The 17,798-nt window shown below is 34.5% G+C and overlaps 3 protein-coding genes across 3 annotated transcripts; 1 reads left to right on the top strand and 2 right to left on the bottom strand.

Moving 5' to 3' along the window:
- Positions 1-2,981: 2,981 nt before the first annotated feature.
- Positions 2,982-5,510, bottom strand: LOC106313814 (short-chain dehydrogenase TIC 32, chloroplastic-like). The gene is made up of 7 exons (XM_013751726.1): positions 5,269-5,510; positions 4,537-4,768; positions 4,361-4,440; positions 3,733-3,886; positions 3,565-3,643; positions 3,400-3,484; positions 2,982-3,304 (listed from the first exon to the last, which is right to left on the bottom strand). Exons 1-7 carry the CDS (start codon positions 5,384-5,386, stop codon positions 3,087-3,089), a joined length of 966 nt encoding a protein of 321 aa, XP_013607180.1. The 5' UTR covers positions 5,387-5,510; the 3' UTR covers positions 2,982-3,086.
- A 1,818-nt stretch (positions 5,511-7,328) lies between these two features.
- On the top strand, positions 7,329-9,799 carry LOC106319207 (histone acetyltransferase of the MYST family 1). Its single transcript, XM_013757467.1, has 9 exons — positions 7,329-7,661; positions 7,746-7,834; positions 7,909-7,968; positions 8,032-8,241; positions 8,372-8,440; positions 8,590-8,751; positions 8,973-9,066; positions 9,192-9,334; positions 9,421-9,799. The coding sequence occupies exons 1-9, from the start codon at positions 7,376-7,378 to the stop codon at positions 9,622-9,624; spliced, it is 1,317 nt and encodes a 438-aa protein (XP_013612921.1). The 5' UTR covers positions 7,329-7,375; the 3' UTR covers positions 9,625-9,799.
- A 37-nt stretch (positions 9,800-9,836) lies between these two features.
- On the bottom strand, positions 9,837-12,475 carry LOC106319206 (uncharacterized protein At1g04910-like). Its single transcript, XM_013757466.1, has 10 exons — positions 12,216-12,475; positions 12,028-12,130; positions 11,835-11,902; positions 11,648-11,736; positions 11,268-11,574; positions 10,886-11,022; positions 10,574-10,787; positions 10,304-10,488; positions 10,126-10,221; positions 9,837-10,056 (listed from the first exon to the last, which is right to left on the bottom strand). The coding sequence occupies exons 1-10, from the start codon at positions 12,408-12,410 to the stop codon at positions 9,921-9,923; spliced, it is 1,530 nt and encodes a 509-aa protein (XP_013612920.1). The 5' UTR covers positions 12,411-12,475; the 3' UTR covers positions 9,837-9,920.
- Between the last annotated feature and the right edge of the window lie 5,323 nt (positions 12,476-17,798).

The raw sequence follows: 17,798 nt of genomic DNA, 5'->3' as shown, positions 1-17,798 counted from the left end.
TTTTTTTCTTAATTTTATGCTTAAATAATCAATTTTATATTAAATATTAGTTAAAAATAATAAAATAAATAATATTAATAAATTTTATTTTAAATATAATTTAACTTTTAAAAAATTTATCAATGCATATGGTGCAGGAAAACACCTAGTGTTCTATAAAGCATAAAACAAGGTATTTTGTACTGCATAGTCGATATATATTTTTACACGTTCCATCCACTCAACTCGGTGGATTACAACCACTCGAAGACTTAACCGAGTTTACCAGGCGCCAACAATCCGGTTCAAATACTTCAATCAGTTGACTAAAGAGAGTGGTCAAGTGAGCGAAATCGTACCAAACTAAAATAAAGTCTCCCTTTGTCTTGGAATCTTATAGACACTTTCAAAACAATTCTTTAAGACATTAACATGACATTAACGTAAGGAAATATTTTTATATTACGATATATGTTCTTTGATAATACCAGAAGTATATTTAAGGAAACAAGTTGGTAGATGATTAGAAATTCTGGTAAATTGTACTATTAAAGGTAGTTTTCTAAGAGCATAAAATGAACGCCAAAGAAAACCTCAAAACAAAACAACAGAAATATACCTAGAAAAAAATGCACAACAAATACACGAGGCAAAGACAAAGCCATTTTACCAATAAAGTTGGCAACGAAAAACGAAGTAGTCGCTCCATAAAGTCTCAATTCAAAACCCATAGCCATTTACTGAGAAAGTTTTGCAATTCAAATAAAGTCGAACCATAGCCATTTACCAAAAAGATTAGTGCTGCAACTGAAAAGGAATAAGGAAGAAGACTTTAACTCGTGCCCATGAATTTGAACATCCCAATTATTTCGTCTTGTAACATCTATAATTAAAAGCAATTGAACATCCCAATTATTTCGTCTTGTTACCGAACGAGATATGCATAAGTTAATTGTTTGCACGTCTTAAAAAATAGCATAGTTAATTTGATTGTAATGTTTAGCTTTTTCAACTAATAAATAAATTTCATTTCAATTAAAATATTCGCAGTTAATATATATTTATATCTAGCAACACTGCATTGTATTCACAGTCATTCCAAATTAAGCATATATTTTAATGCGTCATATTGGATACTTTTTGTCAACTTTCTTTTTCTATCATTAAATTTTAACCTATACCTATTGAACTATTTTATGTAGAGACTAGAGACTGACCAATTCCATTAATAACACTAACACTATACATTAAAGTAGACAAGTGTGCTTATCACCCAGTCAATTTTTTCTTAATTTTTTTTAAACGATTTTTTTTCTTAATCTTTAATGTTAAAATCATATAAGGAAATTTAAATAGACTCACAAATTAATAAATTTGTTAACTTATCCAACAATTAGTTAATCTGTCACATTCTACATCAGACATTTATCTTATCTCTAAAAGCATCTTCAAAAGAAATTCTATAACTTCAAATATAAAATTTTTTCTCTCCAAAGAGGAATTACAAAACTTCAAATTTAGAGTTTTAAGTGAAACTTCGTATTTGAAGTTTCAATATTCAAAACTCCAAATTTAAAGTTTCATCTTTTTATTTACATTTTGGTCATTATAATTAATTACACATCATATTTATGATTCTTAAGTATTTTTCATTTATTATTTTAATCTTTAAAACTTTTGTATTTCATAAATATTTCAATTTTATATTTATAAATTCAAATTTTACACATATAATTAAATAAAATTTTTGAAAAGATTTATAATAGTTTTAAACTAGAATTAGACAACAAAAATATTACAAAATAAACTTTTTTTTTTATAAAGATACATAAAAACATAATTATTGCACAAATTTAAATATTACAACAACATTAATAGTTTAGTAATTTTTTTCCGGAACCTCTATTTTGTCCAAACAAATTTTGTGTAATCGAAAACGGATCATTACGGAAATAATTTTATAGAATAATGTGATATTTTACTTGTACTTTCATATTTAATTATGTATTTCTATTTATAATTTTATATTTTAGTGTAAGAATTTATTAATTAATATTACCGTAATATTTTTATATATGTGGTACTTTGATATTTAAACATGGGACTCCGTCGCCGTCGAAATCAATAAACAAAAACTGATCGACGATCTGAAGAAACGTTTCTCCTGGAGACTTGAGGGAGGAACTGTCTTCGAGATCTCTTGACGAATTGAGAAAGAACTTGCGTATTGGTTATCTCAGCGTTCATGTCCTGAACTAGTACCATTGGCTTGAGCCTGAACAGAGGAGCCACAAGATGTGCTTGGCCTGAAGTCCTGTGAGTTGCTAGCTCTCTTATCAGCTGGTGGCTCTTCCACAACCTCCATTGGTTTCTGTCCTCTGTTCTCCATCGCTTTGATCTCTGGGCTAGATAGATGTTTTGTATTGCGAGATCTTTGATATGTTCTTTTTAAGAAAGCATGCAATTCAAATGTACCCCCCCCCTGTATGCAGATTATACACGAGGGTACTTGCCATGCAAACCTCCACCATCAATCTTAATGCTAGCAAAATTTAATTTTCGAAACAACGAACACATGGTAATTGGATCTATTTTGCACACAACAGCAAGCAGTATGGTGATGACAAGATTAAGATGACAAAACACTTACATTGATAAATAAACTAGCAACTTAGGCTGGTTTTCAAGATAAACAACAACTCAAAAGCATACTGAAGTTTTGTTTTAAAATAAGTTGAGTATCTTAATTACTAGCTTTATATTTCACTCAGATTTGGGGTTCCTACTAAAGTTGATAACACTGAAGTTAGGAAAGACTTCCGAACATAGATGATTTTAACATTGTACTTTAATCGCCCTATGCGTAAGCCATTCTACATTGTACTAGACTTCGATTTTAATTGAATTGGTGTTCAAAAGAAAAAGAATGCAAACTGCAAAGTCATTCTTATGTATTGGTTACGTGGATCCTTTATAATAACCTTGAAATGTAGTCTCTTTACAAGGGAAATAATTGGTAAATATATTATTAGGGACATTATTGCATTTAAATCTTGTAATTTTGAATGTAAATTTTTCGTCTAAACAAAACAAGCTTAATTAGAGGTTTAGTTAGGGAGAGAATCAATGAGTTTGATACTGAAGTCCCAAAGTTTATCGGCGAGAGATTTGTCGGTGGCGAAATTGCTCGGAGTAGTGACGTTACAATCGGCGAAGTACTTTCCCGTGACGCCTTTCAGACTAGGATGAAGTGCTACGTAACATGTTGTTGCTGCTCCCTGAGGTATGTTCTTCCACAAGAAGAAACTCATAGCCTTGAAGACCGCTGAATTAACGTAAAAGATCGATGATTCAAAATCAAAATATAAATGTATTAACGAGAAAAATGTTGGAATGGAAGAATAGATAACCGGTACGTACACATTCCTAAACCGGAGTGGCGAAAGAGATTAGTGGTGACAAGTCCAGGGTGTACCGAGTTTACTGTGATGTTCACACCTTCTTCCTACACCCCCAAGACATATTAACTGTAACTAATTACTTATATTCATCATAATGTATTAACATCGCATCAAAAATTAATACCTGTAGTTTACGAGAGAGTGCATTAGAGTGCAATAAGTTTGCCAGTTTTGATTGTCCATAAGCCTTCTTCTCCGAATATCTAAAACAATGGTAAGCATAAAGTGAGATGTAACGCTAATTTAAATTTTCGTTACTTAACCAAAAAAAAAAAAATTAAGTAAAACATACGTATCAGGGTCGTTGATGCTGTCGAACTTGATACCTTCGGTGTAAGTATAAGTATGAGCAACAGATGACAGATTCACAATCCTTCCTTCAATTCCACTTTCTCTAGCACTACTCTTCATCTTGTCCAGCAGCAGATTCGTCAACAGAAAATGACCTGGAATTCCATTTTTAATGTATAGAGTGGTTTGTTTGATATAAAAGATTATTAATTAAATGCTTTACTAATCGCGCGCCTATATATTATACTATAGCATATTTCTTAAGAAAATCACCATGTTCTAACATGATGTTCTAGCATATAGCTACAGTTGTTTCTTTTACATTTTCTCGAAACTTGTTTGGTGACACAACACACAAGGTAGTACATATATAAGATTTTCCTAAGATAGTGACACACAATTGAAGTACATGTAAGCATATGATGATGTTTCCTAATAATTACCCTTTTAGAAATTCATGTAACTGTATATATGTTTGATTGGTAAAAAAAAATTATTTAACTAATTCACGTTTATATACATCTGATTTACCTTGAACTATATTATAGTATGCTTTTGTGGGACATCTTTAAAAAGCTTTGTATTTCAATATAGTTTTTCTATTAGAAATATAGAAAATGATATCTTACCAATGTGGTTTGTTGCGAACTGCGACTCAATCCCATCTTCAGTGAGCTGGAAGGGACAAAACATAACACCTGCATTGTTTCTAAAATTTCATAGACAAACACAAATAAACATTAAAAACCTCGAAATCTTATTCAATGCAAAAGAACAAACTCAAAACTAAAATTCGTATACATACATGAGTATGTTGAGAGGGAGATTAAGGGCAAGAAACTGATGGACGAAGGATCTGACGGATTTGATGGAAGAGAGATCGAATTGAAGATAATCAATACGTGCATTAGGGTTCATCTTGAGAATCATCTCTTTAGATTCATTAGCTGCTTTTGTGTTTCTTGCAGCGATAATCACATGAGCACCTCTCATTCCTAACACTCTTGCTGCTTCCAATCCAATCCCACTTGTTCCACCTTTTTCATATTTTGTAACAATTAAAGATATTTAAAAAATATTAATAACTACATATTTAAATTCAATAAAAATATATTTCATTTTTTTTACAAAAGTCATATTTAAAGTAATTTTTTTATAATTTTAATATAATTCACTACAAATCTTATTTTGACTTACTTCTAAAATTACGGATACTCACGATAAAAGGAAATAATATCTTTGGTGTTTAATTTGTAGAACCGTTACATTTTGTATTAACTACGTTCCCGACTTTCTCGAAATTCAATTTTAATTAAATCGTCAAGTTGACTTTCTCTTCCACTCTAATCGTATTAACTACGTTCATTGAATTTATAGTAGATTTTACCTAATTTTTATTATTGGTATTATCTTTTTGGCATACAGTCTTCCACGACACCAAAAAAACGTAAGATAATTGATAATTCATTCTATTTAGCATTATCGCTTTCACGATTTGCAAAAAATGTAAGATGAGATTAGAAAGAAAAAAAAGAACCTGTAACGATGACAGTGAGATGATTGGCATCAATGGACTGAGTGACATCTTCAGCTGTTGAAGCTGATCCAAATCCACTCTTTCCCGCTTTTCCAGTCACCATTCCATATATTCCCATGATCTTTCTCTCTGTTAAACCCTCAAAATATTGCTGGTGAAGAAGAAGATGAACAATAAAATGGAGAAGCAGAGATGATTGAGAGTCTTACAGGTGGATGGTAAGGAGCAAAGGAGAGCCTGTTTGGCTATAAATAGTGTCACGCGTGAGTAGATAGAAGAGTTGCTGTTGACAGGTCCACTAAGTTTATAGCCGACAGCTAATCAAATCAATGCTAAGATCTCGTTGAATAATTAGCAAAGTACATACATTAACCAATATAGTAAGAAATCGACATAAATCTCAAAATGCCTTATATAGTTTTCGGCATGTTACTTTCCAAATTCTAAAATTAAGGTTATGCGTGAGATAATGGTATATCGCGTATTCATGTTTTTACGTTTGATTTTTTACTAAAAACATGAATTTGATTTTTTTTTGTTATTTATAATTTTCATTAACTTTCTCATTTTTACGTTTTAAAAATTAATTTTAACACATACAACTATTAAGTTAAGATTAGACCGGGACATTTTTACCCCAACCCGAAGTATCTACCTAAACCCGAACCGGAAAAAACGAAATCGGATTCGAACTCTTATACAGAAATATCTGAACATGACTTATGAACTTAGTACTTTGGGGTTTGGTTATAAACCAAACCGAACCGAGATCCAAACTAGGATTTGAAGTAGGCCTGGGCAAAATAACCGGAACCGAAGAACTAAACCGGAACCGAACCGAAATACCCAGAACCGGAACCGGACCAATACCCTCAAATACCCGAACGGTTCCTACATTTTTATATCCGAAATAACCGAACCAAGCCGGAACCAAACCGAGAACCAAACGGGTATCCGAATATATAAAAATATTAATTATATATACATATAATATCATTAAATATATATTTTTAATTTAAAATTCTATTAAAAGTATCTGAAAATAGTTGGGGATAACTAAATTATTATAAAGTATCCAAACTACCCGAAAGTATCTGAAACTATCCGGATAGTTTTATCCGAAATATCCAAAGTAATCCGAAATATCCATTTTTTTTTTATCTAAACATCCTAATTATTTGATATTTTACCCTAAATAACCGATATTTTATCCAAATTATCCGAACTATCCGAACTATCCAAACCCGAACCGGATCCAAATAAGAACCAAACTTTTTCCGGATATTTTTCGGTTCCTACATTTACTTTCCGAACCGAACCGAACCCGAAACTATCCAAAGCGAACTGAAAATAAGTCAAGTACTAAATAGATCCTCTAGCCCCTATCCGAACTATCCGAAACCCGAAATACCCGAACCGAACCGATACCCGAAATGTTCAGGCCTAATTTGAAGATATCTGAATTTTTTTAAATATGTTAATGTTTTTATATATGTTATGATGATTTAGATATTTTAGAGTTTTCATAATATTTTTGTAGTTTGTTTTATTTATTATTTTGAATAATTTTTAGTCAATTTAAATAGTTTAACTAATTTTTAATTAGATTTGTGATTAAATTTTATATTTTGAATTTTTTTGTCAATTTTTGAGGTTTGGACAATATATTTTTGGCCGATTTCATATATCCAATCCAAACCGAACCCGGAAGGAACCAACCGAATCTAACCCTATTATTAATAAAATCCGGACGGAACTTATGAGCATAACATCGAAAACATCGAATCGAAACTGATAGGCGCCCGAACGTCCAGACCTAGATGATGTATAAACTATTATTTTATAGTATGAACTATTACCATATTTTTAAAAAGAGTTTACCAAAAAGAAATATCAATATTAAATATAATATATGAATTATTATCATATTCTAATAAGTTTGCCAAAAATATAAATCAACATTAAATGAAATTATTTTTGTCATATTTTTTTGTAAGTTATATAGTCAATTTCAATAGTCAAATCATGCGGCAAATATAGTATAGGGAGTAGGGATTACCCGCTGAGAGAAAAATCCACCCGGGAAATCTCCGACCCGATTGAAAACATGGGATCGTCTGCGAACACAGAGACAACGAATTTCAACGCCGCATCTCCGTCGTCGAACCACAATAATCCACCAACCACCGTCGCAGCTTCGAACCCGAATCACACTCCCTCGGAATTGGATTCGTCGAAGAAGAGAAGAACTGGGATGCTCCCGCTCGAGGTGGGAACTCGCGTGTCGTGTCTATGGAGGGACGGGAAGTATCATCCCGTGAAAGTCATCGAGCGCCGAAAGAATCATAGCGACGGGAACAATGAGTACGAGTATTACGTTCACTACACAGAGTGTATGTCATTCATCGTTTTCGTTCCAATTTTGTGATCTAGGGTTTAGGGATTGATTTTTTGATTAGGGATTGTTGACGTTGCAGTTAACAGAAGACTTGATGAATGGATTAGGCTTGATCAGCTTGATCTTGACTCTGTAGAGTGTGCTTTAGATGAGAAAGTTGAAGATAAGGTTAGCCATTCCTTAAAGTTTTGACCTTTGGTTGTTGTATTGAGCACTGAGTGGAACTGTGTGTTTGGTTATAGGTGACTAGCTTGAAGATGACACGTCACCAGAAACGGAAGATTGATGAGACACATGTAGAGGTAAAACGATTGTCTTAACTTTAGTGGAGGGGGCTATGTTCTGATATCTTTTGGTATATTTAGGGTCATGAAGAGCTGGATGCTGCGAGTTTGCGTGAACATGAGGAGTTCACGAAGGTGAAGAACATAGCAACGATTGAGCTTGGGAAGTATGAGATTGAGACTTGGTACTTCTCTCCGTTTCCACCTGAGTACAATGACTGCGTGAAGCTCTTTTTCTGTGAGTTTTGCCTCAATTTTATGAAGCGCAAAGAACAGCTTCAAAGACATATGGTGAGCAACTGGCACGTTTCTATCATTTGTATTCACTGTTGTTGTATCCTTCTGTTAATTTTGAATGTTTTGAGCTATCTTGCGACTTTTTTTTATCTGTTATCTCTTTAATGGATCTCTTTGTATGCAGAGGAAATGTGATCTGAAGCATCCCCCTGGGGATGAAATCTATCGAAGCTCTACCTTGTCAATGTTTGAGGTAAGATCCTGAATATTTCCAAGATATATGGTCTGCTGTGATCTTTGAATTGATGCTGATATGTTTTATCGCAAGTTTTATATCTGGAAGCTACTAATTTTCTCTCACAATCAGAAATTAACTTTCATGACCTTTTGTGTATCTTACAGGTAGATGGTAAGAAGAACAAGGTCTATGCGCAGAACCTCTGCTATCTGGCAAAGTTATTTCTTGACCACAAGACTCTTTACTACGACGTCGATCTGTTCCTGTTCTATATTCTCTGTGAATGTGATGAACGGGGTTGCCACATGGTTGGATACTTCTCAAAGGTACCCATAGCCTTTTTATTTGTTTGTGGTACTGTTACCTAGAATATCTATGTTACAACTGGTAAGTGGCATTTAATTTGACAGGATTTTTATCGAGTACTTCTTACCGATTGTATTCTTATCACTCTTTGCCTCGTGATATGAGATACATCTAGAAATAAGTTTCGAAAATTAAAACAAGCATGAATTCAACCATTGATATATTGGCTATTGACGTACAGGAAAAGCATTCTGAAGAAGCGTACAACTTGGCTTGCATCCTTACTCTTCCTCCATATCAAAGGAAAGGCTATGGCAAATTCTTAATAGCCTTCTGTGAGCATTCTTTCCATCTAAATCTCGTGTTCTCCTCTCTCACATCTCTCTATAAAGTATACTCTTCTCTCTTTTTTTTTTGTGAAGTTGATAACAACTTATCCATTCTCTTGTGTTATATATAGCCTATGAACTCTCAAAGAAAGAAGGCAAAGTAGGGACACCAGAAAGACCCCTCTCTGATCTAGGCTTAGTGAGTTACAGAGGTTACTGGACTCGGATTCTATTAGACATCTTGAAAAAGCACAAGGGAAACATATCTATCAAGGTATATCTATATACCCTTACTTATGCTTTTTTTACCTATCCATCAACAGATTGTTTCACATAATCCCAACATTTTCTCAAATGTAGGAGCTGAGCGACATGACAGCGATTAAAGCAGAAGATATACTAAGCACCCTTCAGAGCTTGGAACTGATACAGTACAGAAAAGGACAACATGTGATCTGTGCGGATCCTAAAGTTCTTGATCGACATTTGAAAGCCGCTGGCCGAGGCGGTCTTGATGTAGACGTTAGCAAAATGATATGGACTCCTTACAAAGAGCAGAGCTAACGAGTAAGAGCCATTACATTTCAAATGGTAATGGTGTTTTTTAGATGACTTTGCAGATCGTTTTAGAAGACTCGTGTGTAAAACTATTAACACGATTTTGTTCAGTCGAGCTTGTAACTTTAGAAATGTTTTGTCTGAATGGTATTTACCACTAAGTGTTTCATTCTTGTTTCCATTATGTTGGCAATAGTTTGGATAAAAGATTTAATATCCGTTTATAAATATCGTTTGTAATTAAGTTGACACCAAAAAAGGTTCAAACTTTCACATAAAAAGGCAAAAATAAATAAAATCAATTAGGGTTCTTTGTGCTCCTTTGAACTGCAAATACACTCTGGATATGGATTCTCATAAAAGGCTTCTTCAGTTCTAAACCTAGCACGTCCTTTGATCCCCTGTGCTGGTCCCTTCCTTCTCCTCGGTGCACCTTGCCTGCAAAACGTTATATTGCATATTTAGTGACTTGTCTAAGAACCAAATGTGTATGATTCTTTTAATCACCTGTCTTGATGCATTGCCTTTACAAGATTCGAAAACTTTGCTCCCTCTTTCATCTGTCCTCTCTCCACTTTATCGAATAGTTTCACTAGTCCTTTCCTGCAATACAAGAACAAAACTTAGTCATGGGCTTATAACAAAATGAGTAAAAGACAAAAGCTTCTTGAAGTTAAGATTAAACCTGTCTGGAGTGATTGTCCTACGATGCCCTAGAAACCTGCGGTGACCTTCAACTGCTCTTGCCATGTTACCAGAATGTGAAGGAACAAACACATCACTCTCAACAGATATTATATAATCAAGAGCAGCCGTTTTAGTAGCATGGCCTGTGAAGCCTTCTAACTCTTCTTCCCCAGCAAGGGTTTCCTATAAACATTCAGTACATAATCAATCTTCAGATTCTCAGTAACATGAACGACTAAGAGAGAGAGAGGTGTGTGGTTGCACAAACCTTAAAGACTAGATTAGGGAAGCGTGATTTAAGCTCCAAGAGTCTATCATCACCCCCATAGATCTCCCCAGCTGCAATATAAATGACTGTTGACTCAGGATAACCAAGACCTTTCAGAAATATCCCCACTTCTTTTGGAGTCAATGGACATAGCCCTTCCACTCTCTGCTCCGTTGAGTTAATACTTTTGATCTTCCAATGGCTTGTACTCTCCCTGTGATCATTCAATAACATATTTTGAGCTAAAAAGACAACATCTTTTCATGTTTGTTGTGATAAGAATAGATGCACAAGAGAGTAGTAAACAATTACCGCATGACTCTGAGCTCTTCGGATTCAGCATCAGTAAGACCATAATTACAGCCAGTGAAAGCCAACATGTCTTTCTCATATCTCAGATGCAAAGCAATGAATCTTCCAGCACGTGACTTGAGTCGTTCAACCAGCTTCTGTGGGTGTCACCGTCATGATTGCTCAGAACCCAAAGTCTACAGGAAGCCCCCATAGGACACCTCTTAAATGCATTAAAACTACTAATAGACTTATTCATTCTCCTAATAAAGGTCTCAAACACATCACAACATCTGTATTGCTATTCGGTTACTCTAAAGAGAACACAAGCTTGTGCGTATGCAAACGAATCATCTTTCACTACAACCTATATATGTTGTTGTGTACAAGAGAAGTAACAAACCTGTCCAAGGGTTTCAATAGGAGGAGAGAAGCGAAGAAAACGGTACAGCACATGACATCTCAATCTCTGAATATCAATAGGCAGGTCGTTGTTTGCAAGGCGAGAATCTGATTTTGCAACATGGATGACCTTGTACTCCTTCCACAAGTGAGTCATTTCTTCGTAATATCCAACACTAGCCCATGAAGTGAAATGCTTCCTTGCCCTAGGTAGAGACTCCACTTCCTTTGGGAGCTTTTTGATAACCTTCACATCTCTCCCCAGAGACTTGATGAAATGCTCCTCGTCGAAAATATCTGAGAAAACACTGAGGCATATAGTGAAGTAAAAGTTAGCAACTGAACAAAACCTCATAACTAAGATCCAAAAAATAGAATAACCTTGAGTCTCTCCAAAACGACCGCTTGTCCAGCTCAGGAATCACTAAAGTTGCATTCATGATGTGTGCAACAGCCACCATATCCGCTATCTGTAAGAACAACAACAATGCTTATACTAAACAATAATCTTCTATAAAGCGGCTTATCGATTTGTTGAACATTGGTTTATAATTTAGTGATTGCTTACACCAGTACGCATTTGATTCAGTCCACCGTTACTTCTCACTGTTATATACCGATCTGATTCTATAAATTCTACAAAAAAAGATCAAAAGAAGATTGTGTTTTAAGACCAATCCTGTAATGAAATCAAATGGAAGATTCTCAATTTCATAACAAAAACCTCTAATGTAGATCCAGCGGAGATTTAAAGACTGTACCTTTGTATCTAGAACTAGGTTTAACACAAGGATGCAAACCATAGCTAAAAGGAGGAGTCCACAGCTGAGAATCTAAATCTTCACTCCGTTTTTTCTGCAAATTCTGAAAGATCCAAAAAAATAATCAAATCATAAGACACTTCATTTCTTCATCTAAATCAAAAACCCAGAAAAGTTTAGAATCATACCTTCCTCGAATCTCGATGTTGATGATTCTGCTGGTGATCTTGGGTTTGGTCATCGGTTTGTATGTTTCTGGAGGTGAAGACGAGGATCCAGATGGTGAAAGCGAAGATGAAGATCAAGTAGAGAGGTACAGCTTTTCTGGAGAAGAATCTAGCTGAAGAAGAAGATAAGCGAGATGAGCTTCTGTGTTTCACCATTTCTCTGAGGAAGAAGACAGATCTACTACAACGGTCTCTTTCACTCCGAACATCAAGCTTCTTGCTCGTTCAAAACCGGTTCGGTGGCTGTATTGCCGGAAATTTTAGAAATTGATTGTGTCCGGTTATTATCGTACCGGCTTTTTATTATTATAACGGTGACATTTCTTGGAACGGTCAACGAACGTGGCACGTTGCGAAGCGCGCACCGGTTTGTTATCAAATTTACTGTAATTCCGGAATTTCGAATTCGATAGTGTACCGGGGATGATCGTACCGGTACTCTTTGTTTAAAACGCACCGTTTCGATCGTCTCTTCAACGCATGGAAACTAGTGAATGAGTTTTGGGATAGAATAGGCTAAAGAGATCAAAACAGAAGCTGTGATTCAAGTTGAAGAAAAAACCTCAAATCTTTATGGCAACCTATTTATTTTAAATTAAAAATCATTGTTAATTAGTTGTATTCTACAACAAAAAGTGGTGCAGATCATCCCACATTTAAAAATTTATCATATTGCATTTTCTTTGATTTTCCAGTACTTTGATTTACCGTTTTTAAGTGACTGAAATGGATGTCATCATCTATAATAGTGATCAATAGATATGTTGAAATGCTGAAAGACATTGACGTCTAACCAATGGCGACACGAAAGTCCCAGGTCGATATATCGCAACCCTAATCTTCTTCGTACGTAGTTCACATGTATATGTGTAATATTTCTTTTCGTTACAGTCTATGCAAGTATGCAACTAATTGTTCTGTGTGTTGTGACTTGTGATTTGTTCTATCAACTGCTATATACGACTATATCATTGACTTGTGACTTGTGATTTTATTTTAGTAGATAGAAGGTACGTAGAGGTTGTTTTTGTTACTTGAGTAAAGGTGGAAATGAATTGACGCTGCGTTTTTCGGATTGAAATTTTTTTTTAAGGTGGAAATGAATGAACAAGTTGCTAGATTCCACGTGATCTATAACGAAAGGTATAAGTTTGATCAGTATATGGAAATAAATAAAAAGGATTATGAAAGGCAGAAAGAGGGAAAGAGAGCCCAAAGTGTTGAAAATATAAAAGATGCGAGGTTCGTGAATTTATTTTCTATATAAACAATCGATTTCGATCATTTGTAACTCGCACCTCATCTCTCTTCTCCCTCTTTATAATAAGTATTTTCTCTAGCATATTTATCATATATCAGTGTTATCTTCTTTCTGCGGGTATAAAATTTTGCCCTACTTAAATTTTCGCGATACAATAAAATTCTGGTTCTTTTCATAACACGTTATCAGCACGATCGTTCTCCAATTTAGTAAAATTTATTTGTATCATTTATACCTTGCTATAATGATCGGTATACCGCCTCTACTATTATTTATATCATGTTATAATGGCCGGAATACCGTTTATATTATTTATTAGTAATTTAATTAATTTATTGGTCGGCCGAGCCGCCTTATATTATGTTTATTGTTAATTGGTCGGCCGAGCCGCCTTATATTCTATTTATTGTTAATTGGTCGGCCGAGCCGCCGTATAATTTATTTATTACTCTGCATTGACCGGCTGAGCCGTTGCATGATTTGTTGTCATAACATAAATATTTCATTGCCATAATTTTTTACTTTTATTAATTTTTATGAAATTTTATAGATTTGATTGACTGTTTAATACGATATTTTCAGACTGATTTTAATGCACTCGATTTAACCCCAACGGTCACAAAGAAAAAATTTCAAAATTTGTCCCTTTTCCCAACGTTCATGAACAGTGATTTTCATCTATAAATACAACTCATTTTCACTCCATTTTCTCATCCAAAACATTTCATCTTCTCTCAAATATTTTCAAATCGCTCTCCTCCGATTTTTTCATTTCAAGAAAGATGATTCGCGCATTTTTGATTTTATGTGCAATTTTTATTTTTGTTTCTATTTACGGTTTATTCGTTGGAAAATTTGCCCCGGGAGAATTTAAGATGAATATCAGTTTATTTTTCTTGACATTGTTTCTTCTTGTAATTGCTTGCATGATTAATGTAAACGGTTCCTTTTAATATTAATAATATTCTAATAATTTTTATTTATGTGCTTAGAAATACAAATGGCAAAAATCGAGAAACTTCAGTTTCCGGCCTTGGAAGTAACTGGGCAAACTACACGGTATGGGTTACAAACATGGAGCTTCATCTAGATTCTGAGAAAATACTCGAAACAATAAAAGAAGGGAATATATCAACTTCTCATGAAAAGGCTAGGGCCGTGATATTTCTGAAAAGGCATCTAGATGAAACTCTTACGCGTGATTATGCGAGAACAAAAGATCCCTTAGATCTTTGGAAAGCTCTGAAGGAGAGGTTTGATAACCAAAAGAAAATTACTCTCCCCCATGCACTCGATGAGTGGAAAATCTACGATTTCAAGATTTTGAAAAGGTGAAAACATACAATTCCGCTATATTGACGATAGCGGCGCAATTAGATTATTGCTGTAAGCCTGTGACGGAAGCAGAAATGCTCGAGAAAACTTACCAAACATTCCACAAAAATCATTATGTTCTACAAGAACAATACAGAAATTGTGAGTATACGAGGTTCTCTAAACTCGCTGTGGCGCTTATAATAACGGAGAGAAATAATGAACTCCTCATTAAAAACCACAATGCCCGACCCACGGGAACCAAAGCATTTCCTGAGGTAAATGCAACGGATGTAAAAAATCCGGAAAAGGAAATTATTCTTATCATGGTCGTGGTCGTGGTCGTGGCCATGGTCACAATCGTGGTTATGGTCGTTTAACCGCAACTATGAAAGGAGTAACAACCCAAGAGGAAGGGGATCCAACACATGGAATCGATCTGATCGGGTAAAAGGAAAAGAAACCCAAGAAAACCCTACTCATAAAAATGAGAACGTCTGTTACAGATGTGGATCGAAGGGACACTGGTCTCAAGTATGTCGAACTCCTCGGCATCTATGCCAATTGTACCAAGAATCTATTAAAGGCAAGGCAAAGGAAGTAAATCTCAATGAACACCTTGTGGGGACAACATCGACATACCTCGAATCCTCTGACTTTATGGGAGATTTCGACGAGACCACTCATCAAAATAATTGAAATGTTTGTACTGATCAAGCTTAATAATGCCTAGTGATGCCATAAAATATTATGTATTTCACTTTCAAAATAATGTTGTATTTCAAAATATCTAATGTATAATTATTGTGTACTTGTTATTGATGCATAATATGTTTACTTATGAAAGTTTATTTTCTTTATTGATATTAACTGTGTGTTACAGAAATGGATAAGAAAGCAAATGGAACAACAACTAAGAAAATTGGTAGAGAAATTTGCATACCAGATAGTGGCACTACACACACTATACTGAAAGATAAAAGATATTTCTCTAACTTAGAGTCAGCAAAAATGATTGTTAACACGATATCAGGTCCTACAGACCTGATCGAAGGAATTGGCAAGAGAAACTTTATGCTACCGAATGGAACAAAGTTTTCCATAAATTATGCCTTATATTCTCCAAATTCTATGAGAATTTTGTTGAGTTTCAAAGATATATACCGTCAAGGGTATGACACTCAGTCTGCAACTGAGAATGGAAAGAAGTATTTGTATATAACTTCTGAAAAATCAGGCAAAGGCCTTGTACTGGAAAAATTTCAAGAACTTCCTTCTGGATTACATCACGCTTATATGGATGCTATAGAATCACTTCTTGTGATCAAAAGAAATCCAGAAGATGTTACATTATGTCATGATTGTCTTGGTCACCCGTGCACTACAATGATGCGAAAAATCATTAAAAGCTCACATGGTCATTCAATAAAAACCCAAGTTATATACCAAAGTAATAAAATGACATGTGATGTGTGTGCTCTTGGGAAATAAATCATAAGACCATCACCAACCAAAATTGACAAAGAATCACCAAAATTTTTGGAAAGAATCCAAGGTGATATTTGTGGACCAATACATCCACCGTGTGGACCATTCTACTACTTTATGGTATTAATCGATGCATCGAGTAGATGGTCACATGTTTGTTTGTTATCATCTCGAAATATGGCATTTGCGAGATTTCTAACTCAGATAATTAAATTAAGAGCACAGTTCTCAGATTATCCAATTAAAAGAGTTATATTAGATAACGCTGGTGAATTCACATCTCAAGCTTTTAATGATTATTGTATGATATCATGGATTGAAGTAAAACATTATGTTGCTCATGTTCATACACAAAATGGTTTGGCAGAATCATTAATTAAACGGCTGCAACTATATTGCAAGGTCTTTGATCATGAGATCAAAACTCCCAACCTCTGTATGGGGACATGCTGTTTTGCATGCATAAGCACTAATTCTGATAAGACCAAGTGAATACCATAGATATTCCCCATTACAGTTAGCATTTGGAAAAGAACCAAATATCTCTCATCTAAAAATCTTTGGTTGTGCGGTTTATATTCCAATAGCACCACCGCAACGTACAAAGATGGGACCGCAAAGACGGTTGGGAATATATATTGGCTAGGATTCTACATCAATAATAAGATACATAAAACCACGAACTGGTGATGTGTTTACGGCACGATTTGCCAATTGTCATTTCAATGAGAAAGAATTCACAACTCTAGGGGTAGACAATAAGCAAATAGGAAAAGAAATCTAATGGAGTGTACCATCGTTATTACACCTTGGTCCTCCTACGAAACAGTCAGAACTAGAAGTTTGACGTATCATGCATTTACAAAATATAGCAAATCAGTTACCTGATACATTTGCTGATACTAAAATGGTAACCAAATTACATATACCCACTGCAAATACTTCTGCTCGTATTAAAATACCACAAAACGGTGGAACAGCAGTTGATACACGTGAATTAGGAACATGTTTGAAATGCGGTAGACCAATTGGTTCAAAGAACAAATATCCTAGAAAGCGAAAAGAAGCTGAAAGGCATGATACTCCCAAAATAGCGGAAAATATTTTGGAAGAAGCGAATTGTGAATCTAACGGCAATATAGAGCATCATGAATCTGAAGGAAATCACAAGATTTCTATCAATTACATCCATAATGGAAATATATGGAAACGAAATGAGATGGATGATATTGATTGTGAGAGACAAGGTTTCACTTCTTAGATTTAGGTTAGGTCAAGAGAGATGAATGAGAATCGTGGGCTGAATCCCGTAAATAAACTTGAAGAATGAATATGATTTTATTGATGAGTTGAAAGATGATGAATACAAAGGAATGTATCTTGAGATGATTGCTAAAGAATACGTAATGCTTTTAATCTAGTACAAAAGTTGATATATGGAAAAGAGATGGCTTGTCTTTTATCTTCTCCGTCTTTATATA

The sequence above is a fragment of the Brassica oleracea genome, chromosome C9 (assembly GCF_000695525.1).
Source record: "Brassica oleracea var. oleracea cultivar TO1000 chromosome C9, BOL, whole genome shotgun sequence".
NCBI lineage: Eukaryota > Viridiplantae > Streptophyta > Magnoliopsida > Brassicales > Brassicaceae > Brassica > Brassica oleracea.
Note: the sequence above shows the minus strand (reverse complement) of the source record. Positions and strands in the feature narration are given on the sequence as shown.